Source organism: Trichomycterus rosablanca, chromosome 3 (genome assembly GCF_030014385.1).
Source record: "Trichomycterus rosablanca isolate fTriRos1 chromosome 3, fTriRos1.hap1, whole genome shotgun sequence".
Lineage (NCBI taxonomy): Eukaryota > Metazoa > Chordata > Actinopteri > Siluriformes > Trichomycteridae > Trichomycterus > Trichomycterus rosablanca.
Genome location: NC_085990.1, coordinates 14568638 through 14594762, shown reverse-complemented (window position 1 = coordinate 14594762; position 26125 = coordinate 14568638). Strand labels below are relative to the sequence as shown.

At 43.3% G+C, this 26125-nt stretch overlaps 1 protein-coding gene across 4 annotated transcripts; it reads left to right on the top strand.

Annotated features, from left to right (window-relative positions):
• Positions 1-1103: 1103 nt before the first annotated feature.
• Positions 1104-25228, top strand: gnl1 (guanine nucleotide binding protein-like 1). Of its 4 annotated transcripts, XR_010011354.1 has the most exons (15): positions 1104-1241; positions 3373-3526; positions 4106-4242; positions 4365-4516; positions 5266-5337; positions 5589-5781; positions 6020-6118; positions 6210-6392; positions 6676-6854; positions 7423-7597; positions 9741-9881; positions 11287-11536; positions 13180-13356; positions 24758-24849; positions 25030-25228. XR_010011354.1 is itself a non-coding variant. In XM_062992750.1 (13 exons), the coding sequence occupies exons 1-13, from the start codon at positions 1169-1171 to the stop codon at positions 13196-13198; spliced, it is 1827 nt and encodes a 608-aa protein (XP_062848820.1). In that variant the 5' UTR covers positions 1104-1168; the 3' UTR covers positions 13199-16311. The 4 variants fall into 4 exon arrangements, 2 of the variants coding, with proteins under 2 accessions (XP_062848820.1, XP_062848821.1); XR_010011355.1 differs by lacking the exon at positions 13180-13356; XM_062992750.1 differs by lacking the exons at positions 24758-24849; positions 25030-25228 and having other exon boundaries at positions 13180-16311.
• The last annotated feature ends 897 nt before the right edge of the window (positions 25229-26125 follow it).

The window sequence follows — 26125 nt, the reverse complement described above, 5'->3', positions numbered from 1 at the left end:
CACATGACACCAGGGAGGGACAACGACACATTTGGGCACAATTTGGACATGTTCACTGTGGGGTGTACTCACTTATGTTGCCAGCTATTTAGACATTAATGGCTGTGTGTTGAGTTATTTTCAGAAGACAGTAAATCTACACTGCTATACAAGCTGTACACTGACTACTCTAAGTTATATCCAAGTTTCATGTCTATAGTGTTGTCCCATGAAAAGATATAATGAAATATTTGCAGAAATGTGAGGGGTGTACTCACTTTTGTGATACACTGTATATATATATATATATATATATATATATATATATATATATATATATACAGTATATATATACACACACACACACACCGTGAGTGAACATTCGGACAGCGGACGGTGTTTTCCGGTGTTTTCTTTATATTTTGTAAAATTCTATATTAAAATGTCCCCGAGAAGGTGCAGAGAAAGCGCAGTTTTTTGTTGGTGTATAATTACTCCTGCCAGTAGCTGTCACTGTGTATCAGACAGAGGGGACATTGAGTAAGATAGACAAAATACAACGCTATTGAAATAAAGAAGGAAATAATAGAGAAATATAAGAGTTATTGTTGTTTCTGGTAGATACAATGTATTATGGTGTATGGTACAGCACACGTACTGTACTGAATTGTGATGTGTGTTTTTTATGTACAGTACTACTGTGTATTGTTGTTTATTATTGTTTATTACAGTAATGTCTATTATATCTCTTAAGATTTAAGGGCAAATACTTGTATTTATAACAAAAAAGACCATTTAAGACATTAGAAAGGTTAGATAAGGGGGTGATTTGGGAGGTCTGGCACTGATTAATTCTGTTTACATTATTTCTTATGGGAAAAATAGGTTTAACTAACGAACATTTTGACTTAAGAACAGCCCCTTGGAACCAATTAAATTCGTAAGTCAAGGGTCCACTGTACATGACAAATGTGGTAAAACCGCGCAGTGGTATCGCCCACCCCTATTGGAGGATAAAATGGTCTGGTCCATGCCTTCGAGACTCAGTAGACGTCAGTGAAAAGTAGCATGCAGGACAAAGTTGAATGTAAACAGTGCGTGAGTTAGCATCTGTGCTAACAGGCTACAAACACGACCGCTTTGTTTAAATAAGACTCTATGTAAATAAATAAATACATTAATTAATAAAATGCCGCGGAGGAAACCGTTCAGCAACAAACAGAAAAAGAAGCAACTTCAGGTGAAGCGGGAGAAAAAGAGAGGTGAGTGTGAGAAAAGCTTTATTTCATACACCAAGCTAATGAGGGTTAGCCACCTGAGCTAACTCAGAGCTGTCTTTGCTTTTCACGACTCCACAACAACCCGCGTTTAAGGGTCGAAATGCCCGTTAGGACAAAATAGTTTGTTTTGGGTCAGTGTTTGGGATTCAGACTCTGAATTTACATTAAGTGAATACATTTCATAGAAACATATTGAAAATGTGCTCTGGCGCAGTGATGGAAAACTAGTTTGACAGTTGCTGACCAGTGCTGACTAACATCACCATCAGTTCAGTGGTCAGATAAACACAACACTTCCACTGATGTTCTCAACTAGCTAATGTGGCTTGAGATTTCCATTATGCCCTTTACACTAGTGTTTGACGTGAATCCATGTTGAATCTGCAGTGTTCAACAGTCTAAGCTGTCCTCTCCATCAGCACCTTCTGCGTTGTGCGCATGGAGGTACGCACTGCGCATGCTCAGTACACTCTTATGTAATCGAGTGTAGTGGGTGAATCATAACAAAGATGTTACATAGTCTGCAGTTTGTGTGCATTGTGTTTCTGCATTGAGTCAGCCTTCAATTGAAAGGGGAACATTTACATTAGCGTAGTATTCATTTGCTGAAAAGGCAGTGTGATTAGATAGATAGATAGATAGATAGATAGATAGATAGATAGATAGATAGATAGATAGATAGATACTTTATTGATCCCTTGTAGGAAATTCCATTGTTACAGCAGCTAACATCAGACAAACAACTTGCTATATACATCCAACATCCACTGACAAAGTAAAAAAATAAAAATCTATATACACTGACTAGGCATAACATGACCACTGACAGGTGAAGTGAATAACACTGATTATCTCTTCATCACGGCACCTGTTAGTAGGTGGGATATATTAGGCAGCAGGTAATCATTTGATCCTCAAAGTTGATGTGTTAGAAGCAGGAAAAATGGACAAGCGTAAGGATTTAAGCGAGTTTGACAAGGGCCAAATTGTGATGGCATCTCCAAAACTGCAGCTCTTGTGGGGTGTTTCCGGTCTGCAGTGGTCAGTATCTATCAAAAGTGGTCCAAGGAGGGAACAGTGGTAAACCGGCGACAGGGTGGTGCACGTGGGGAGCGAAGGCCAACAGACGAGCTACTATAGCTCCGATTGCTGAAGAAGTTAATGCTGGTTCTGATAGAAAGGTATCAGAATACACAGTGCATCGCAGTTTGTTGGGTATGGAGCTGTACATCATGTGGATGTCCGGGTTCGTGTGCGTCGCTTACCTGGGGAACACATGGCACCAGGATGCACTATAGGAAGAAGGCATGCCGGCGGAGGCAGAGTGATGCTTTGGGCGATGTTCTGCTGGGAAACCTTGGGTCCTGCCATCCATGTGGATTTTACTTTGACATGTACCACCTACCTAAGCTTTGTTGCAGACTATGTACACCCTTTCATGGAAACGGTATTTCTTGATGGCTGTGGCATCTTTCATCAGGATAATTCGCCCTGCCACAAAGCAAAAATGCTTCAGGAATGGTTTGAGGAGCACAACAACGAGTTTGAGGTGTTGACTTGGCCTCCAAATTCCCCAGATCTCAATCCAATTGAACATCTGTGGGATGTGCTGGACAAATAAGTCAGATCCATGGAGGCCCCGCCTCACAACTTACAGGAGGTAAAGGATCTGCTGCTAACATCTTGATGCCAGATACCACAGCAGACCATCAGGGGTCTAGTAGAGTCCATGCCTCAACGGGTCCAACACAATATTAGGAAGGTGGTCATAATGTTATGCCTGATCGGAGTACATGTACACATTAGAAGTCAGTGTATGCATAGCAGGAAAATCTATATACATGTAAACATTAGTAGTCGGTGTATTTATAGCAGGAAAAAATATATACATGTAAACATTAGTAGTCTGTGTATTTATAGCAGGAAAAAATATATACATGTAAACATTAGTAGTCTATGTATTTATAGCAGGAAAATCTATATACATGTAAACATTAGATGTCTGAGTTCTTAAAAACTTGGTTTATGTGTGCCTTCTGTGTGCCTTCTTATGTGTGAAAAACATCAAATACCTTTGTTTAATTTGTGAAATTCTGTATGTGTGTGTGTGAAGGTGAACCAGGTTCGGGTCAGAGTAGCCGAAATGCGAGCATAGAGAGGGGAGTGAGACGGGACAGACAGTCGGACACATCAGACAGCGAGACAACGGATATTAGGAGGATCAACAATCAGCCTGGCACCAGAGACGGCAAATATGACCCCAACAGGTGAGCACTGAGTAGACGAGGCAGTAATTCAAGAATGGCGTTTGCATAAACAGAAAGAAGATACTGTATGTATATCACTTTCTCTTGAATTTTAACTTACTAAAACCCTGAAGTGCTTTTTGATGTTGTACGTTGAAGCACAATGAGCTGTATGCCTTTGAGCTTTGACTTTTTAACAGCTGGGAGAATAAGAAATCTTAAATGTATCATTATTAGGACAAGACTCAAATGCACAAAGAGTAGGTTATAAGAGTCATTCTGCACAGGCGCCTCTATCTGCCAATGAAGACCCCGCCCACATATTCCAGTCATCCCACATATTCCAGTCATCCCTCCCTGCAGGCACTGCCAATTATGCCCGCTAGATGGCGCCCAGCCAACAGGTGGCAATGCCGAGTTTCGAACCGAGGAGTTCAGAATCTCGGCGCTGGTGTGCTAGCGGAATATCCCCCCTGCGCCACCTGGGCACCCGTCAATCCAATGTTATATGTGTGTAGCTAGTAAGATTTAAATGTTATTACACTGTAAGTGAAGGCCGAACGTGGTTTGGTCTAAGATCCCGGTTTATTTACCGTTCAGATTCCGGCTTCACTTTGAAAAGGAAAGCAAAGAAGAGGTGGAGAAAAGAAAGAAAATTGCCCAGGAGAAGATACTACAACTGGTTCCAGAGCGAGACCTGGAAATGGATATAAACCAAGTCTACAGTGAAGAGCAAGGTTTTTTCTTACTTCATACACATTTCAAAATTCTTGTTGATCAGACAGAACACTTAGTTAATAATTGGTCAATGTTCGCTTGTGCTGCTTGGTTCAGGTTTTTACACTCGGTTTGATTGCAGGGCTGGACTTCCCACGGCGACCCTCTTGGCATTATGGCATGAGGAGAGAAGAACTGCTGAGAAAGGAGGAGAGGGCTTTTCATGAATTCCTACAGGCCCTTCATTCCACGAACCCTCCTGGGACCCTCAGCCACTTTGAACACAATTTAGAGGTTAGAGAAGTGTTCGCTGTAAAAATGAGCATTTTATTTACGTGTGCCACCCCTATCAATGGCATTTCTGACTTCCTGTTAATCATTCAGACACTTTTTCATTTCTTTTTGTTTTAAAGTCTTACCATTGGTTCATTCTGGTCAGGATCAGGGTGGGTCCGGTTTACAGAATCACTGGGTGCATTGCAGTAGCACACCCCGGGGAGAACACGGCATGGCCAAGCCTGTCTGTATGTAGACACGCAACCGGTGGATACTAGAGCACACTAGATTACAGAATGATTTAATTGATTTACTCGACTCTTGGCGTCACTCTTTGTTGCAGTTTGTTCAGTTTATCTGACTTGTACCTACTTGGAAATTAGATGATGTTTGTTTATTTATTAGGATTTTAACGTCATGTTTTACACTTTGGTTACATCCATGACAGGAACGGTAGTTACTCATTACACAAGATTCATTAGTTCACAAGGTTATATCGAACACAGTCATGGACAATTTAGTGTCTACAATTCACCTCACTTGCATGTCTTTGGACTGTGGGAGGAAACCAGAGCTCCCGGAGGAAACCCACGCAGACACGGGGAGAACATGCAAACTCCACACAGAAAGGACCCGGACCGCCCCACCTGGGGATCGAACCCAGGACCTTCTTGCTGTGAGGTGACAGTGCTACCCACTGAGCCACCGTGCTGCCGCAAAATTATATGAAATGACCCTATTTTAGTGTTTTACTTTGTTTCTTACAGACATGGAGGCAGCTGTGGAGAGTACTGGAGATGTCTGATGCCATCTTGCTTATAGTGGATATCAGGCATTCGGTGAGTGCTTTGTTACTAATCACTTCATTTTAGTCTTTAAAAGATTCTGGATTGTAATAATGTGTTGAAAAGAGCGGACTATTGGTCCAATTAGTTTAGTATTATTTCTAGATTACCAGAAGATGGTGCTAGAGTATGTATCAAACTCACTGTGCTAATGGTTGTTTTACTTTTTCAGGCCACCTTATGCATCTATATGCCAGAGACCTTACTTTTAGTGATCTGTCTCTAATCTTTCCCTGTCTGTTTAGGTGCTGCAGTTTCCTCCTGCTCTGTATCACTACATCACAGGTGAACTGCAGAAACAGGTAGTCCTGGTACTGAATAAGATTGACCTTTGCCCTGCACCGCTCGTGTTGGCATGGAAACACTACCTGACCAAGCACTTTCCTCACCTCCACTGTGTGTGCTTTACCTCACACCCTGGACAGCCCTACAGCAGCTGTGAGTGCATGTCACATATTCACCCCACAAAAAGCTTGTGATGCACAAACCTGGGTTTTAAAAATTCTATGAAAAATGAAATGCAGGGATGATATATCGTTACTTTTATCTGTGTTTAAATCGTTCTTTTACTTTAAAATTTAACTTTAATATACTTTAGAATTCTCTAAAAGGGTTTAAAGGGGTTTTGCAATCACGTTTGTGGATAAGAGTGTGTTTTTAACACGTACCTCTACAGTGCTGCAGAAGAGGAGAATGAGGAGGAAGGGCGGATGGGGTAGAGCCGGAGGACCAATCCACATTCTAAAGGCGTGTCAGGAAATCACAGCTGGAAAAGGTAACGCCCACAATCCAAAAGGAGCAGTGTTCAGTGATTGCTGGTTTATGTTGATGTTTATATTCATGAGGATTTTGCTGCTGTTTAACAGTTAATTTAAGTAGCTGGGAGAAAAAGATCCAGAGAGATGCGGTTGCTATGGGAATGGAGGGCGATTGTCATGAGGACGGGGTGGAAACGGTGCTCATGGAGCACCACAGCGATGTTGCCTTGGAGATGAACAGCCCCACACAAGAACTTTACAAGGATGGAGTACTCACATTAGGCTGCATAGGTAAGAGAAACTGCTTGTGCTGACCCAGCCTAGAGTTATGAGACTGTTTCAGTCCGTCCAGAAATGTGAGAATTGCAAAAATAGGCAAATACTGCAAATGCTTTTACAATAATTACAATAATGCGCTTCTTGCTACAATGTCGTTGATTACAACCATCACCAATTGACTCTATAATGAAGCATAAAAGGAGAATGTGTCAAACATCTAACGTTACTGTTTTTGTTTTAAAGTTGTGTGAGACAGTAATACATTATAATGTTATTTTATTTTCTTTGTTGGCAGGTTTTCCTAACGTAGGGAAGTCTTCCGTGTTAAATAGTTTGGTTGGTAGGAAGGTTGTGAGTGTCTCTCGGACTCCTGGTCACACTAAGTATTTCCAGACGTACTACCTCACTCCCACAGTTAAACTCTGCGACTGTCCTGGTCTCGTCTTTCCCTCTCGAGTCAACAAACAACTACAGGTACGATAACAAACATCTGCACGTATAAACTATATGGACAAAGATATGTGGACGCCCCTCCTAATCACTAAGTTTAGAAACAACACTCAATGCTGACATCAACATGACCATTCCTGTCCCAGAAATGCTTATACTTGCAAATAAGGTAACAACTCATTTTATCCCAATGGTTTTGGAAAGGAATGTACAACAAGCATGTGATCAGGTGTCACTTATTATTTGACTATATTGTGTAAAAGTCACTTACATCTAAATGTTTGTTTGATGGTCTTTGTGTCTGTCATACCTGCTGAATACCTGTTTCTATCAAACACATGCTTACTGAATACCTACAATACCTAAGACTATTAGAAAAATCTCTAATCAAGCCAAAATAAAAACACTCCTCAATTTCTTGAAAGCATTGGCCTAAAAGAGCTCATCTAAAGAACAACATATAAGAACAATGCTTGACAAGGACGATAGGAAGGCTGACAGATGAGAATGACCTACCATTCCTGCCGTAAATATATCCAGTGTGTAAGCATGGCGTAACACATCTAAATCAATACATCTTTGTGTCTGTCAGATTCTGGCCGGTATCTACCCGGTGTCACAGCTGCAGGAGCCCTACAGCTCAGTGGGATATATGTGTGAACGAACTCTCTTCCAGGAAGTACTGAAACTCACACACCCAGAGCAGAGTCCCAGCACACCACACAACACTGAAACACACAAGTGGACAGCCTGGGATGTTTGTGAAGGTATGAACTGACTGCATTTCTGCTGTTCTTGGATGGGCCAATTTCCAATTAGATCTCTGGAGTGCCAGATTAGAGTAGGGGTGTGAGCGGCTTTTGGGAAATCTAATAGTTTGGTAACTTGGATTTAGGCCCAGGTTAAACCAGAAATCTAGTCGTTCGGGTCACTTTGTGAAATGGGCAGGGATGAGTTAGGACAGGGGGATTTAAGCTTGCAGTTTAGCTGGACTTTGTATTTTAGCTGTACTTATTTATTCTGGTGTTGCAGGCCTCAGAAGTGTAGTCTAATGTCACAAAATGAACTTTGGGGACCGAATTAGGTCTGGCTTAAACACAAATCTTAAGACATTTATGCTTCATCACATAATATGTGATAGCTCAGTGGTTAAGGTACTGGACTAGTAAACAGAAGGTTGCCGGTTCAAGCCCCGCCACCACCAAGTTGCCACTGTTGGGTCCCTGAGCAAGGCCCTTAACCCTCAATTGCTCATCGTGTAAGTCGCTTTGGATAAAAGCGTCTGCTAAATGCTGAAAATGTAAATGTAATATGCTGCATTACTATTTTTGCACTGGCTGCACCTATAGAGTGAGATAGTGACGCTTACCTTGCCGATGCACGACGTTGAACATGTGCACAGTGCATATTTGACCAAGTTTAACACCTGACATTTTCAAAGTGCCGCCAATAAGACAATTTGTATATATGTAGGGCCCTACTAAATTTACGGTAAAATGTGCTTAATTTTTAGGGACCTTGTTTTTCAAAAATCACGGAGATTTCACAGATTTTTTAAGAAAAGTGGCACATTTCCTGGCAGTCATTAAATAACACTCATAAATTGAATGATAGAATAAATGGAGGCTACAATACACAGCACAGCCTACCTTAATGGTTGAATGTAAACCTTAAACTTTCAGTGAAAAACTGATTAACACGAATCTTACATTTTGAATTTTATAGCAAATTGCATATTACATGGGAAACGGCTCAAGGCAGTGAATTAGGGCCTTATTTATATGATGTAGACAGAAGAGAAACACAGACGTGGCCCCACAGATAAGAAGGCTGTTATAGACCACTGAAGTCGTGCGTCATTCTGTAGTCCTCGTTATGCCCATATTTGGAGACCCGGGTCTAAGCCCGATTTCCTATGGATCGACTCTAACGCATCTTGTGCTAAATAAACATGTTCAGAACCCTACACGTTTTGTCCTTTGTAAATTTTTCTCCTGTACATGACTGGATTCTCTGAATTACAAGGTTGTTAAAGGGTCGTAATACTAATAATGCTACACGAAAGCTAATGCTACTGCGCATTAATTAGACGTCACTGAACTACAATGAGCAGCCTGCAATACCTCCAGTTTGGTGACTGCAACCAAAGGCGTAACACCAAACCATCTTTGCTTTCTACTTTAATGTAGCTAGCTACTAAAAATATAAACTAAAACTTGTGAATATCACTCCACTGTTGAATCGGGCTGCTTCGTGCGGTTATTTAAGAGGCTTCCAGTCTAGTGACGTCAATTCAGTGCGCAGTAGCATTAGCTTACATGTAGCAATATTCATATTTTGACTCTTTAACGACTTCATAATTCAGAGGATCCAGTGATAATAGACAGAAGGATCTCCATAAAACAAAACGTAACAGCTTTGGAACATTTTTTATGACTACAGGATGCGAGAGAGGCAATTTTCGAAATCTCCATTCATTTTTCCTATTCAAAATTTCTCTTAGACCCGGGTTACCAAATATGGGCATAACAACATGGCGTGGACTACAAAATGACGACACGACTTCAGTGGTCTATTGGTGCAAAGATTGTTTAAGGTTTTGGAATAAAATGCGTCTGCATGGATTTCCTCCAGGTGCTCGGGTTTCCTCCCACAGTCCAAAGACATGCAAGTGTGGTGAACTGGAGATACTAAATTGTCCATGACTGTGTTTGATATAACCTTGTGAACTGATGAATCTTGTGTAACGAGTAACTACCGTTCCTGTCATGAATGTAACCAGTGTAAAACAGGATGTTAAAATTCTAATAAACAAACAAACTTTTGGTAATGTATTATATATAGGGTTTACTGATATTGAACCCATTTTGCTCATTAATGCTTTCTAACATGTTACTCTTGTACTAACAGCGTGGGCTGACAAGAGAGGTTATAAGACGGCGAAGGCAGCACGGAACGATGTTTATCGAGCTGCCAACAGCCTGCTGCGTCTGGCTTTGGATGGACGCCTTTGTCTCTGTCTACGGCCGCCAGGATACTCGCAGAACAAAGGTCAAAAATCAAATGCTGATGTATTTATTTATTGTAATTCATGGGCATTTAGGATTGATTGTCCTATGCACAATTGTTATGAAATAGACCATGCACATGTTGGAGGGTGGTCCTACTTGATTCTATTTCTCAAAAGTCAGAGTTTTTCACTAGATACACCCCTTGGGTAGCACAGCAGGCTAATGATAGACCACCACTGCTGGGATCTTAAACTCTCCTATTCGAATCTTAGCTATGCTATTGACCAGCCGGGCACCCAAACAAATAGATGAATCTGTCTGAGGTTATAAAAGGTCAAACGGCTTCTTCATTGCTGCTGCACTGGCAGCCTTTACTAGCTGGTCGAGTCGAGTGCATGAGAATCTTTCACCCTGCTGCTGGGGACCGCAATCACATCCAAGGAGGGTATATTTGCCTGACACGCGCTCCCTTTGACTCTTGCGCAGTCCATGGCCCCTTTTTATTCACACATATTTTGATGGATTTGCACCTGAGGCCAATCTCGCGCACAGAGTGTCTTTCACTTCTGTATAGGCACCACAGGCTACTAACCAGGGTCCTTACACACCATCAGAGACCCCACCCCCTTTTTTTGTCCACACAGCAGACTAGTGGCCTATTTTGTCTGCTGCAGGCACTGCTAATTGTGCCTTTCAGCGGAGCATTTACATTTACATTATCAGCATTTAGCAGACGCCTTTATCCACAACGACTTACATCACTGTGACTGTGTACAGTCTGAGCAATTAAGGTTTAAGGGCCTTGCTCGAGGGCCCAACAGCAGCAACCTGGCAGTGGTGGGGCTTGAACCAGCGACCTTTTGATTACTAGTCCAGTACCTTAACCACTAGGCTACAACTGAGAGTTCAGAATCTCAGAGCTGGTGTGCTAGCGGAATATCCCGCTGCGCCACCTGGGCGCCATGAGAAATGGTTGATTCTAGATTGAGATTGTAGATTCTAGTGTGTGACATTCTGGATGCAGTATTGCACTCTGTAAGACTCCGTCTCTGGCAGGTGAAAAGAAGCGGTTGGCAACTTGCATGTGATAGGGGGTCTGTGATAGTTAAAATTGAGGAATCCAGATTGTATAGTGTGGAAATCCACTCACAATTAATTTTAATGCTTTAGTCACCTAGATGGACGGGTAGCACTGTCGCCTCACAGCAAGAAGGTCCTGGGTTTGATCCCCAGGTGGGGTGGTCTGGGTCCTTTCTGTATGGAGTTTGCATGTTCTCCCCATGTCTGCGTGGGTTTACTCCGGGTGCTCCGGTTTCCTCCAACAGTACAAAAACATGCAAGTGAGGTGAATTGGAGACACTAAATTGTCCATGACTGTGTTTGATATAACCGATTCCCAGGTTATATCTGATGTACTGTACTATGTGCTCACTTTCTGGCTGTAGATCAGTGGGAGTCTCATCCAGACCTGGCGGAAATCGTCGCCCTGCAGGGACGAAGACCCGAAGATGAGAGCGGCGAGAGAGACGAGGAAGAAGACGAGTCAAGCTCTGAGCCAGACGAGGAGGATGATCGAGACGCGGACAACGATGAGGACGCCGATGGAGACGATGAAGATGAAAGCGTGAGGTCGGACAAGAAAGGGAAGGCCTTCACTCTGAACATGTTCGGCTTGCTGGGAGAGAATGAGTGCGAGTGAGGAAGGAGCGATGCTCCGTCACATTCCTTCATTTTTTATTTGATTTCTGTCTTCTACACTTATTTACTGTTTGATTTTTCCTGTTTATGAAGTACCAGTGGGTTTGAACCCCCCCCCCCACACACACTCACACACTCATCATGCTTGTTCTGCTGCTATATGAAGCATTTAAATCTGTCTATGTCTGTGATGTTTTGTTCCATTCTGATCATTCAGAACCCTTTTAGTTTTGCTTTTGCTTGAGAGAGTGGGTTGAATGTTCATACAGTCAGTAATTGCACAGACTGTGTCAGGAGTACAATCATTGATTGATCAAGAATGTGTACGTTCACAGCTTTATTGCCAAAGGTCAATACGAGGTCAGCAATCCCAACAGAGGAACAAGACAGAATTAGCCTGTTGGAGGGAAGGTGCTATTTACACCTTTATAGCAAATGAGCCAGGTGCATTCAAGGCAACACACACAAACCTTGAAATAAGACGCATCCTAAGTGGTAAGTGGGAGACTGAGGTAGCTCACGGTTAAGGTATTGGACTAGCAATCATAAGATTGCAGGTCCCTCCGACACGTGTGCAGTAGCCTACTGCATCTTTTCACCTGCACGAGGCGAGTTCATATGCGGATCGGCTTTGTGTACGGAGAGAATCAGCCAGCAGAGGTCACAATTCCCTCAGTTATGAGGAGTCCCTATCTGGCTCCCACCCTGTATGAACAACAACAGGTTCAAGCCTCCCTACTGCCAGGTTGCCACTGCTGGGCCCCTGAGCAAGGCCTTTAACCCTCGATTGCTCAAACTGTATTAAGTCAGAATTGTAAGTCGCTTTGGATAAATGCTAAAGATGTAAATAATAATCGGAGATAATCATTGTTAGTTTAGATGTACGCCAAGTACCGCATACTATGACATCATAGTTGGAGTAAAGGAATAAACAGGTTTTGCAAAATCTCATACCCACCAGGATTTAACTTAGTAATGGTCTGGCAACACCAAAAACTTGCTGATTTGAAATTTTGTAATTAGCAAAAATGTTAGCAGGTTATGTACACCTTGCAAAATCTACAATATATGTGTTTATGCTATGGTGATATTTTGATAAACGATCATTCGCTAAATCATGAGGTCATTTGCTAGATCATACCCGGTCATATCTGATGCCGTGGTTGCTAATACAAGGTTGAAGTGAGGTAGTTTCTGTCTGTGCCTGTCTCTGAGCTATACTATACAACAGGGCTCCCCAACCACCGGGCTGCGGACCGGTACCGGTCCGTGGGTCATTTATTACCACTGCTTCTATTTCGGGTGTTATTGTTATTGTCACCCCTGGCGGGAGCAGTGCCTCATTGCAGCGAAAAAAGCTCCTTTTACACCCCTGCCGGTCCGTGAAATTATATCCTTTATGAAACCGGCCCGTGGTGCAAAAAAGGTTGGGAAACGCTGCTCAGAGGTTTTTTTTTCAAGCGACCCACATTTTGTTCATGATTTTTACACGACCCAGGCAAACGATCCATCTCTCTCTCTTTCTCTCTCTCTGTGTGTACAATCTGGTCCCACTGTGATTAACAAGATGTAACATAAAGCCTCCACAAGGGGGTGTTCATGTACAAGTTGATTTAACAATTTCTTTTTTTTTTTTTTAGCTTGCGACCCAGGGTTTGAACCCTGCACTTTGCTACCAGCGCAGTCTCAGGTGTGATGCTGACCTGGCCGGACGCTCTACTAATTCGACAGGCTAAAAGTCAGATGGGGTTTCTCTTCCTTTGCACTGCAGGAGTGACCCCTGCTGTTTAGTTACAGTGCCAGCACAAGTACAAACGGTACACATAGAGCATAGTGCATAGTTGTACTCCTCCATGCAATACAGTCTTCTCTGTAAGAATCGACCACTGGCTGGTGTTGCTCTTTGGGCCTCTTCAGTCAGCATGGGGTTGTTGTAAAGCAAAGGAATTGAAATAGGGAATTGGAAATGACTAAATAAGGGAGAATAGACAAAGAAAATGTGAGCACAGAGAATTATAATGCTGAACATTTAGTTTATCTACTCCGGTTTGACAGTTGATAATAGTTAAGCAGGTTTCTATTATTGTGTGTTGAAGCGCACTTTGACAGTGTGTTTACATGCACATCAATCATCTGATCATTCACAGGTTTGGATAGTATTCTGATTATTTCATGGTCAATAAGAGGGCATATCGAATTTATTAGCAAGCTGAGTAAGACAGCTGGCCATATAATAAGAACCCCAGTAAGTGGTTATTATCAGCCTTTCTTTATTTTTAATGGACTTTGGTAAACAGCGCAATAAATGACATGAAGTTTTGCTGATAGACGTTTCCTTCCTGGGCCATAAACACATTTCCACACTTCAATACAGTTAAGAAAGTAGCTTTAGTTCAAAATATTTGGTGCCGCTTAGGTGGCGCATCGGTAAAACACGCAAGCACACCAGAGCTGACGTTTCGAACTCGTCAGCTCTGCCATCAGCTCAGCTCTGCCATCCGTCTGGGCTGGGTGGCTCTATGAACAACGATTGGCTTGTGGTTCATACAGGGTGGGAGCCAGATCGGGACTCCTCATAACTGATGCAATTACGACCTCTGCTGGCTGATTGATGGCGTCTGCACAGAGTCGAGGAATAATGGGTTGATCAGGGTGTGTTGCTCTGTACACAAAGCTGATCCGCATATGAACTCGCCTCGTGCAGGTGAAAAGATGCAGTCAGCTACTGCACACGTGTCCTCAATCAGGAGTGGAGATCAGCATCAGTATAGAGGAAGCGTAATGCAATCGGCTAATTGGATGCGACTAGATTGGGAGGAAAATTGGGAAGAAATGCAACAAAAAAAATTGTGACTCATGATGACACCATCAGACTAATAAAAATATAATACAAACTCTTTTTTGAATGCAAATATTAGCGTAGAATTACAGAATTACTGTAAACCCCAGTCACACCAGAACTTTCTTGTTCAATGCACTTGGCAAAGTAAACATGACCAAGCTGAAAACTTGAGCCGGAATTGGTACGACATCGTTCAGTGTCTTCCAAAATTTATTTAGGGGACCAAGTTAGATTTTACTTTTACTCACAATTTCATTTATAGGGATTTTGGCAACATGTCACATGGCCAGGTCAGGATGGAAAGGCCAAATAGAAATTTACTTCCCTGCTGCTGCAACATTGAGTCCTACAGTCTGGTCAAGGCATAGACATGAGCATCAGAGAAACACAGATAGTATAGTGTAATTGTACAGTCTGTAAAAATCTGTTTCTGACTCATGTAATACAGCAACTGGCTTTAAACGTATCAGAAGAGACGTGTGCTAGATTGCTCAGCCAACTAAGTTGTTGTGCTGGCAGCAGGGGTCACCAGAGTGCTAAGTAAAAAATGTGGACAATGTAATGGGGTAAAATGAAAAAAATTTAATATAATGAAATTTCTACAGCTGCATACATAAAAAAATGATGCTAAAAGTGATGTAGGCTACTGTGTATTACGTCAAACTAGTGATATCAAGCCGCTCAGGTGGCACAGCGTTAAAAACACACGCTAGCACACCAGAGCTGGGATCTTGAATACATCGTATTGAGTCTCAGCTCTGCCTGCCGGCTGGGCTGAGCAGCCGCTTGAACAACGTTTGGCCTGTTGTTCATATAGGGGCGGGGTATTGAGCCGGATAAGGACTCTCTCATGATTGATGCAACTATGACCTCTGCTGGCTGATTGATGGCGCCTGCACAGAGACGGGGAGAGTGCGGATCAGGGTGTGTCTCTCCGTACACAGAGCTGGTCCGCAGCTGATCTCGTCTGGAGTAGGTAACAAAATGCATACGGCTGCTGCCCACGTGTCGGAAGGGGCGTGGGTTAGCTTCGTTCTCCTCAATCGGAGCTGGGGCCGGCATTAGTGGAGAGGAAGCGTGACGCAATTGGGCAATTGGATGCGCTAAAAAGTGGGGAGAAAAAGGGGAGAAAATGCATAAACAAACGATAAAAAAAAACTCGTGATATCAACAATGGTGTCATTAATATACGGACATGCTGCGTTTATATTGTTGACTTGGAATGCTCTCTTCAAAACAGAAAGTCAGAGCAGAAAGCATTAGGAGCTTTCCACCCACCATAAGGATTACAAATAAATAATTTATAAATCATTTAATTTATGGTCGCAGCATAACAGTTACATTCATGTACTGTATGATAAAATAATAAAACAAGACATGCGATATTCCATTAATGTAATACATTTATTAGCTAAATGATATTAGATTTTACAGTACCAGTGCTTTCACCTCAGTGGAAAGGTGGAAAGTGCATAACCTCCATGATCAGATGCACTTATTTCTTTGTTGGTCCATGTTAATGCACTCACAATAGATTTTCACTATAGATAGATTTCCATCTTCCAGTTCAGGGACATTTGCAAGAGCCTTATATCCTTAACAATCATGTACAGGATCTCTGATTGTAAATCAGTGTTCAGCAGAGCAGAGAGTGTTTATTCTGACAGTCCTGATGGATGTGATGCAGTTTCCTATAAGTACTTGCGTTTGAACGAAACAATCTATTTTCGTAATGTTGATTCAGAGTGATATTGATGATATTTTATTATATCCTGAGGTTAATACTAACAGAGATGTTTTTTGAAAGTGTGACTGTATCCTCGAGTGAAACTCAAACGTGCATGCGTGTTCCATTCTTTACCCAGATGAAACGTTTAAAATGGACTTCAGCAGCCTTTCGGCAATAAAAAGCAACTTATTGATGTTAAAATTCTTGTTTTGTGCTTTTTTTCATTATCTACACGTTTCAAAAGGGTGGCACGGTGGCTTGGTGGGTAGCACCGTCGCCTCGTAGCAAGAAGGTCTTCGGTTTGATTCCTAGATAGAGCAGTCTGGGTCTTTTCTGTGTGGAGTTCTCCCAGTTTTCAATGTGTGTTTCCTCCCACAGTACAAAGACATGCAGTCAGGTTAATTAGAGATACTAAATTGCCCTAGGTATGAGGCTGTGTGTGTGTTTGCCCTTTGATGGACTGCCGACCTGTCCAGGGTGTTTCCCACCTCTCATCCAGTGAGTTGTACCCACCGTGACCATGAAAAGGATACAGTGTGATTTTAGCAGAATGGGTGCAGCACTAGTCTTAGGGTTCATCACCCTCTCTAACAAGTTGATGATGACAAGGTGAAAGTGTACATAGACATATGGATCAAAAATATACATACACAGACCAGGAATAACGTTATGACGACTGACAGGTGAAGTGAATAACACTGATTATCTCTTCATTACGGCACCTGTTAGTGGGTGGGATATATTAAGCAGCAAGTGAACATTTTATCTTCAAAGTTGATGTGTTGGAAGCAGGAGCATCTTCAAACCTGCAGCTCTTGTGGGGTGTTCCTGGTCTGCAGTGGTCAGTATCTATCAACAGTGGTCCAAGGAAGGAACAGTGGTAAACCGGCGGAAGGGTCATGGGCGGCCAAGGCTCATTGATGCACATGGGGAGCGAAGGCTGGCTCGTGTGGTCCGATCCAACAGATGTACTACTGTAGCTCAAACTGCTGAAGAAGTTAATGCTGGTTCTGATAGAAAGGTGTCAGAATACACAGTGCATCACGGTTTGTTGCGTATGGGGCAGCAAAAGGGGGACCAACACAATATTAGGAAGGTGGTCATAATGTTATGCCTCATCGGTGTACATTATCTTGTGAAAAAACACCCCATGTACCTGTTTTCCTTTGTCTATGTGATCAGCAACTGATGTCACAGCTTTTTGTGCCAGTGGTGATATAAAGCTTGCTTGACCATGGGCAGTGTTTTTTTGTTATTTTACCCAGCAGATTTTGGATATATTGCTGCTTACGTGCCCTCCGACGCCCCTGCTTCTGCACAGGCGCCTCGGTCTTCTAACCAGGGTCCTTTCACAGCGTTTGAAGACCCCACCCACTTAGTCCGTTCATTTCCACACCCAGCAGACACGGTAGCCATTTTTTGTCTGCTGCAGGCTCTGCAAGTTGTGCCCGCTATATGTCGCCCAGCCGGCCGGTAGCAGAGCCGAGATTCGAACCAGGGTGTTCAGAATCTCGGCGCTGGTGTGCTAGTGGAATATCCCACTGCACCACTTTTTTTTACAGGTGTATATAAACATCTGAAGACTGTAGCCTATATTTAAAATGGGCAGTCTGATACATTCATTGTCTGTTTTACCACCGCTTTATCCTATTCAGGGTCACAGTGGGTCCAATTCACTGGGCAATAGGCAGGAAAAACCCTGGACAGGTCACCAGTCCATCACAGGGCAAACACACACACCTAGGGGGAGTTTAGTATTGCCAATTAACCTGACTGCATGTCTTTGGACTGTGGGAGGAAACCCACACAAACACGGGGAGAACATGCCACACAGAAAGGACCCGGATCGCTCCACCTGGGAACCGAACACAGGACCTTCTTGCTGTGAGGGAACAGTGCTACACACTGCTGCAGCAGTCTGATACAATAAAATATAAATAATTAAAGCCTTTAAGGTGGTGAATACTTTTTCAAGGCATTTTATATACACGAGTTCTATGTGCCAGAACGTTTATTTCACAACCTTCTTTGACGGTTTGGAGTTCGAGCTTTTAAACGATATATAATTGGACAATTTATCACTGTCACATGGGTTGATGTAGTGTAATTACCTTTTAAAACAGAGCAGATTGACTTGCTGGATGTGATGATGAAAACCCCCAGTGTGTGTGTCTCTCTGTGTATGTGTGTGTGTGTGTTTTTGGGTGGGGGACATTTTTCTAATTTGCTCTTCAGTCCAAATAAATAAAAATCACCTGTTAAGTGTGACCACACTTCTTCAAACTTCTCATCACCACCACAAAACGACCCAGCATGGAGAAATCTGTTCCAGAACCGTGCGCCTGTTCCCGATCAGCATGTTCCCAGAGCTGCTCTCAAGTTTCCTTCATGCATGACCCTTTAAACTGCGCTAATTAAATTCTGGCAAGTCATTGGTCATGCCAGCATATGCGCTGCATTAGCGGGAAGTGAGACAAGGCAGCCTGATATTCCCATAATGAGCCAAGGATTCCAAAATTCCCTTCTTAAACATCTCATTCCTTATAAATTAAGCTGGACTGGACGGAGACGGAGACCTACATGCATCTTAGTCTAACAGTATACAAAGATTTAGACAGGGGTCAGATGGGCAGCACACATGCAAACCCCAACCTGAATCGACACGCATCTACACTATATGTCCAAAAGTATTTGGACACCTAACCACAAGCTTGTTTGTCATCACTTTTTAAGATCAAATGGTATTAAAATAAAGTGACCTCTATTTTATGTGATCTTATCAGCCGTAACAACAGCCACTCTTCTGAAAAGGCTCACAACATTCTGAAGTACACTATATTGCCAAAAGTATTCACTCACCCATCCAAATCATTGAATTCAGGTGTTCCAATCACTTCCATGGCCACAGGTGTATAAAACCAAGCACCTAGGCATGCAGACTGCTTCTACAACCATTAGTGAAAGAATGGGGCGCTCTTAGGGGTTCAGTGAATTCCAGCGTGGTACCGTGATAGGATGCCACCTGTGCAACAAGTCCAGTCGTGAAATTTCTTCGCTACTAAATATTACAGTGCTATTATAACAAAGTGGAAGTGATTGGGAATGGCAGTAACTCAGCCACGAAGTGGTAGCCACGTAAAATGACAGAGCGGGTCAGCGGATGCTGAGGAGCATAGTGCGCAGAGGTCGCCAACTTTCTGCAGAGTCAATCGCTACAGACCTCCAAACTTCATGTGGCCTTTAGACTAGCTCAAGAACAGTGCATAGAGAGCTTCCTGGAATGGGTTTCCATGGCCGAGCAGCTGCATCCAAACCTTACATCCTCAAGCGTGATGCAAAGCGTCAGATGCAGTGGTGTAAAGCATGCCGCCACTGGACTCTAGAGCAGTGGAGACGTGTTCTCTGGAGTGACGAATCACGCTTCTCCGTCTGGCAATCCGATGGATGAGTCTGGGTTTGGCGGTTGCCAGGAGAACGCTACTTGTCTGACTGCATTGTGACTGCAAGTGTAAAGTTTGGTGGAGGGGGGATTATGGTGTGGGGTTGTTTTTCAGGAGTTGGGCTCGGCCCCTTAGTTCCAGTGAATGGAACTCTTAATGCTTCAGCATACCAAAAGATTTTGGACAATTTCAATTTGGGGATGGCCCCTTCCTGTTCCAACATGACTGTGCACCAGTGCACAAAGCAAGGTCCATAAAGACATGGATGAGCAATTTTGGTGTGGAAGAACTTGACTGGCCTGCACAGAGTCCTGACTTCAACCAGATAAAACACCTTTGGGATGAATTAGAGTGGAGACTGCGAGCCAGGCCTTCTCGTCCAACATTAGTGTCTGACCTCACAAATGCGCTTCTGGAGGAATGGTCAAAAATTCCCATAAACACACTCCTTAACCTTGTGGAAAGCCTTCCCAGAAGAGTTGAAGCGGTTATAGTTGCAAAGGGTGGGCCGACATCATATTAAACCCTATGGATTTAGAATGGGATGTCACTCAAGTTCATATGCGTGTGAAGGCAGACTTAGGCAGTATAGTGTATGTCTGTGGGAATTTGTGCCCATTCGGTCAAAAGAGCATTTGTATTTCTGTACATTGATGGTGGTCAAGAAAGCCTCAACTGATGTTCCAGTTCATTTCAAAGTTTGATAGACTGGTATACACGATCCAAACACCAGGGGGCAGTGTAGAGTTATTATTGTTTTTTTAAAACAGAGTCTGGGCATTTTTTAAAGTATGCAGCCAGACAGACGTTCGTAATCCGATCCACATTTCAGACATAAATTTAAATTAGAAATCAGATCTGATGTAAGCAACCAGGACAGCCTTTGTAACAGAGCTTTTTTATTATTAAACTGCCAAACATGGCCAAAATTACATTGCCACATCTATTACTTACTGCACACAAATAGCCATGCAATGTACATAGACAGTATAAACAGTGCATTAATGCTAAACATTAACCTCAAGGCAAGCTACCTAGCAAAACACCAAAATAAATACATAATCAAACAGCAGACATCATACAAGCAGAGACTGTGACGTCACTAATCCATGACCCCTTTCACTTTTCAGATGTCTAAAATACAGCACACTACCTAATCTGAAAGCAAGTGAGAAATCTGAACCATTGTTTACTTGTCTGGGTGGCACGGTGGCTCAGTGGGTAGCACAGTCGCCTCACAGCAAAAAGGTCCTCGTTTTTGGCCGCTCAAGTGGCGCAGCGGTAAAAACACAAGCTGCAACCGGAGCTGGATCTCGAGTACGTCGTATCGACTCCAGCTCTGCCTTACCGGCCGAGGCTGAGCGGCTATATGAACAACGATTGGCCTGTTGTTCAGATGGGCGGGACTAAGGTCGGAAGTAAGTCTCTCTCTGTCAGAACGGTCCAGTTACGACCTCTGCTGGCTGATTAGAGGCGCCTACACGGAGATGAGGAAGGAGTGCGCTGATTAGGGTGTGTCTCTCCGCACGCAACGCTAGGTGGCGCAACACTAGTCGATGTTTGGGTGGCAAGCATACGGCTTGCTGCTCACGTGTCGGAGGGGATGTGGGTTAGCTTCGATCTCCTTGGTCAGGGCAGGTATCGGCAGAGGCAGAGAGGATGCGTGATGCAAATTGGGCAATTGGACGCACTAAAGGGGTGGAAAAAGGGGAGAAAATGCATTTAAAAAAAAAAAATATTTTTAATAGATATTTTATGAATTTTTCTCCCAATTTATTGTCTTCCGCTGCTGGGGGATCCCCGATTTTTTGCAGTTGAGGTGGGCATATTGCTGCTCACGCCTCCTCCGACCCGCGCACAGCCCTTAATGGAAGCATTTCCACCCACGCACTCTGTACAGGCGCCTCTATCGGACAATCAGCATCCTTACACAGCGTTTGAAGACCCTGTGCACATATTCCGGTCATCCCTCCCTGCAGGCACTGCCAATTATGCCCGCTAGATGGCGCCCAGCCGACTGGTGGCAACGCCGAGTTTCATTGCTTTTGTTTTGATCTCTAATTATTCATTCTTTCTGTGCAGCCCGGTAATAAATGACTGGTCTGTTGCCTGGTGGTTGGGGACCACTGAGTTACAGTCACGTCCCCAAACAAACTGCATGATAAGAGGACATGCAGCATGGCTAGAATAGTAAAAAAAAAATATTGTCATTGCATTTTAATACATGATATATCCAGCCAACTAAAAGCACAAAACACACATTAATTAATGACTATTAGGAACACCATAGTAATGCTGGGTGGGACATCACATAACAGCTTCGATGCTTTGGGGCATGGATTCCACAAGGTGTTGAAAATTTTGGTCCACGTTGACATGATTACTTACGCACCCAGATATCTGTTGCAGATGTATTACCTCTCATTCATGCTATGAATCTTCAAACACATCCCAAATGTGCTCTTAAATCTTGTTTGTATTTAACACTGAGCTGAATGTTTATTCCTACAAAATCTGGTGGCTGCTAAAGGCTGCTGGTTAATAACATTTCAGAAAATATAATAGTTTATATACAGTATAATAGTTTAGACTAAGTATGCAGTGTGCTGTAATAGACACACACACAGACGCAGTGTAATTTACGACCAGACAGTTTCCGAGCTGGGTGTTGGGAAGGGAGTCTGCTATGACTCTTAAGTCCTGCTTTCAGTTTGGAAGCTCAGACAGCCTGAACTGAGCAACTCATAGAGCTTCACAAGCAGCATAATAACAGGACGCTAGGAAGGTTTAATTAGGAGGTTCATTTCTCCTGCTGTTCGTACAGTAAGGGGAGACAACTGCTAATCACTTTTCTACATAGTCACCTTCTGATGCATTTTTCCCAGAGTCGTACCAACTCTTTAATACCATCAGCAAAAAATGTTTTTGGTTGAGCGTGTAGCCACTGATGCACCACTGCTTTCACATAATCATCACATGAAAATCTTCTTCACCTTAAAGCTTCTTTGAGCGGTCCAAAAAGATGGAAATCAGATGCTGCTAAATCCGGACTATAAGCTCTCTCTCAGTCTCTCAGAAAGCTTGGGAAAGAAGCTATGAGCTTGGCACACTTGTTTCTGGACATTTTTGCCCTTTTCTCTTGGCATATTCTTGCAAGCTCCATCAGGTTGGATGGGGAGCATTGGTACACAGCCATTTTCAGCTCCTTCCACAGATGTTAGATTGGATTCTCTTGTCTGTGCTTTGGGTCGTTGTCATGTTGGAAGGTAAACCTTCACCCCAGTCTGAGGTCCAGAGCGCTCTGGAGCAGGTTTTCTTCAAGGATCTCAGTGTACTTAGCTGCATTCATCTTTCCCTCTATCAGGACTAGTTGCCCCGGTCCCGCTGCTGAAAAACATCCCCACATCATGATGCTGCCACCTCCATGTTTCACTGTAGGGATGGCATTAGCCAGGTGATGAGTGGTGCCTGGTTTCCTCCAGACGTTACGCTTGGTATTTAGAGCAAAACGTTGGTTCAGAGAATCTTGTTCCTCATGGTTTGAGAGTCCTCTAGGTGCTGTCATGTGCCTTTTACTAAGGAGTGGCTTCCCTCTGGTCACTCTACCATAAAGGTGTGATTTGTGGAGTGCTGCCTGAATGGTTGATCTGATAGATTATCCCATCTCCACAAGGATATGCGGGTTCCTGCTCACCTCCCTGGCCAAGGCCCGTCTTCCCCAATCGCTCAGTTTGGCCAAGTGGCCAGGTCTAGGAATTTTTGGTGGTTCCAAACTTTTTTTTCCCCCCAATTTTCCCCCCTAATCTAGTCGTGTCCAATTACCCTTGCATGCTCTATACTGATTCAACCCTTCACCGCTGACTGAGGACGCCTCTCAACTGACATACGCCCCCTCCGGCACGTACAGTCAGTACAGACTGCATTTTTCACCTGCACGAGTCGAGTTCATACACTTGACGGGCACTGTGTATGAAGGGCCACACCCCCATCAGCATTATTCCTCAGCCCTGTGCAAGCACCATCAGTCAGCCAGCAGGGGCCGCAGTTGCACCAGTTATGAGGACCTATGATCCGACTTTCTTACCCTCTAACCCAGTCAATTGTTGTTCATGCTGCCGCCCAGCCCAGTCGGAAAGGCAGAGCTGAGATTCGATACAATGTATTCGAAACCCCAACTCTGGTGCGCTAGCGTACTTTACCACTGCGCCACCTGAGCGGCCCTGGTGGTTCCAAACTTCTTGCCTTTACGAATGATGGAGGCCACTGTGCTCTTTGGGACCTGTAGCAGCAATTTTTCTGTACCCGTCTCCAGATCAATGCGTTGACACAATCCTGATGTCTGCAGATAATTCCTTTGACCCCATGGATTGGAGTTTGCTCTGATATGCACTGTCAACTGTGGGACCTTATATAGGCAGGTGTTGGCAATCCCCAGTCATGTCCAATCAATTGAATTTACCACAGGTGGACTCCAGTTAAATTGTAGAAACATCTCAAGCAGTATGAGTGAAAACAAAATGTCATATGTACACAAGTCTGCACACCCTTTGATATGACACTCAAAAGTCAGCTGAGGTGCATTTTGTTTTCACTGATACTGCTTGAGATGTTTCTACATTATAATTGGAGTCCACCTGTCGTAAATTTAATTGATTGGACATGATTGGGGATTGCCAACACCTGCCTATATAAGGTCCCACAGTTGACAGTGCAGTATTATTGTTTAAGTCTAGACTGAAAACATATTTATTTACTCAGGCTTTGATTAGTTTTTTCCAGACTAGGGGTGTGTGGCTCCGGTCCTGGAGGTCTGGTGCTCACATGTTTTGTCAGATTTGCTGGCACTGCGTGTTGGCTTCTGGCTGCGTCCAGCTTCTGGACTCTGTGGTCGGAGCTGTCCACCCCGAATATAGACAAAGGCACAGAGCTTGGGGGTTCTTGGTCATAGAAACATGTGCTGATCAGGGATGTTGGGTTGCTGTCGTTCTGCCTCTCTTGTCCGATCACTCAGGTTTGATGACGGTGGGGGAGGTGGGCGCTGATTTCCTGTGAAAGCCTTCATGACCTTGTTACCCGCTCGCTCTCCCTTTTAGTTATGCTGTAATAATTAGGGGTGCCGGAGTCTAAAGCTACTCTCTGTAAAACTGATATTTTACTTAATTCACATTTTACATTTTTAACTACATTTTCTGTTGTTTTACCCCGAGGTGGTTCTGATGGAAACCTGTTTACCCACCCGAGGCTAGGGAATGAAGTCGAGACTGCCGTGCCAACAATGCTGCTCCTGCCAGATGTGACGGTAACCTGGCATGTTTGCACCAAGAATGTCAAGAACTCACTACAGACTTTATCACAGACTGGACTGAATAATACTAACTCCAATTATTTTTGCTAGTTATAACTTTTAGTTCATTTTAATTTGTGTGTGTCTGATATTGTGTTAATCCTCTTTATTAAAATTATTAAAATTATTTTCCAGGCCACCCAAGAAGGATGGGTCCCTGCTGAGTCTGGTTCCTCTCAAGGTTTCTTCCTGTAATTTTAAGGGAGTTTTTCCTTGCCACTGTCACCCTCGGCTTGCTCAACAGGGGTTTTGGTCTGTTGGTCCTGGATTCTGTAAAGTTGCTTTGAGACAATGTCTACTGTAAAAAGCGCTATATAAATAAAGTTGACTTGACTTGACGTGTGCAGACTTTCCGACTTGACTGTAAATTCTTTGTTGAATCTTACTTAGCTGTGTAAGTGATAGTAATACAGAAGGTATACCCTTGATCATGTGGCTGCTCATTCTGAGTGTCTGTACATATGACTGCCCTTGCTGGTGCCTGTGTTTACTGACCCTGTTTAGAAGTCCCAGCCTGTATGTCAGCTGATATTTTTAGCTCGAGCTGTCATCGCATTGCAATGGCATACATATAAAAAAGCCTCACGCTGCTCACTTTCCGCCAGCAGTGGGACAGTGATGAAAAGCCACTCACTTTTATACCTGGAGCTGTATTTTTAGTCCCCTGTATCTATGTGTGCAATCAAAAAATAGATCCAAGTATGTTTAGACTCACCTACATTCCTATTATAGCTCCAAATGTATCAACAGTGGGAGGAACTTGGCAGCATAAAGAAAATTACAGTAATTTAGAGAAAGTACAGTTGTGTCAGAGACTAAAGAGAAGGCGGGGGATATAATCAGAACATGTATGCCAGAAATATGTGGACACCCTTCCTAATTACTGAAATTAGGCATTTCAGTCACACCCCTTGCTAACAACTGTATACTATCAATTAAATTAAAGTAATGATATGCTTCTGACCTGGTTGCAACACTTTGTTTCAGCTTGATTGTGTCCTTGTGCGAAAATCAAGGTCCATAAAGACATGGTTGGACAAGTTTAATGTGTAGAAACTGCAGTAGCTTCTACAGAGCCCTGCCCTTATGAGCTCTCAGGGTTGAATCTCAGCTCTGATAGGGGTTGGCTGGGCACCCTCTAGTAGGCACAATTGGCTAATGCCTACAGCAGACATAATTGGCCTCCAGTCTGCTGGGTGGGAAAGACCTGACTAAGAGGTGGGGTTATAAA

What these genes read in the sequence shown, in the direction of transcription:
- gnl1 (XM_062992750.1), top strand. Translation starts at nt 1,169, where the DNA reads ATGCCGCGGAGGAAACCGTTCAGCAACAAACAGAAAAAGAAGCAACTT. An exon ending in GGAAATCACAGCTGGAAAAG is followed by an intron (nt 6,119 to 6,209) that starts GTAACGCCCACA and finishes GCTGTTTAACAG; the next exon opens with TTAATTTAAGTAGCTGGGAG. An exon ending in ACTCACATTAGGCTGCATAG is followed by an intron (nt 6,393 to 6,675) that starts GTAAGAGAAACT and finishes CTTTGTTGGCAG; the next exon opens with GTTTTCCTAACGTAGGGAAG.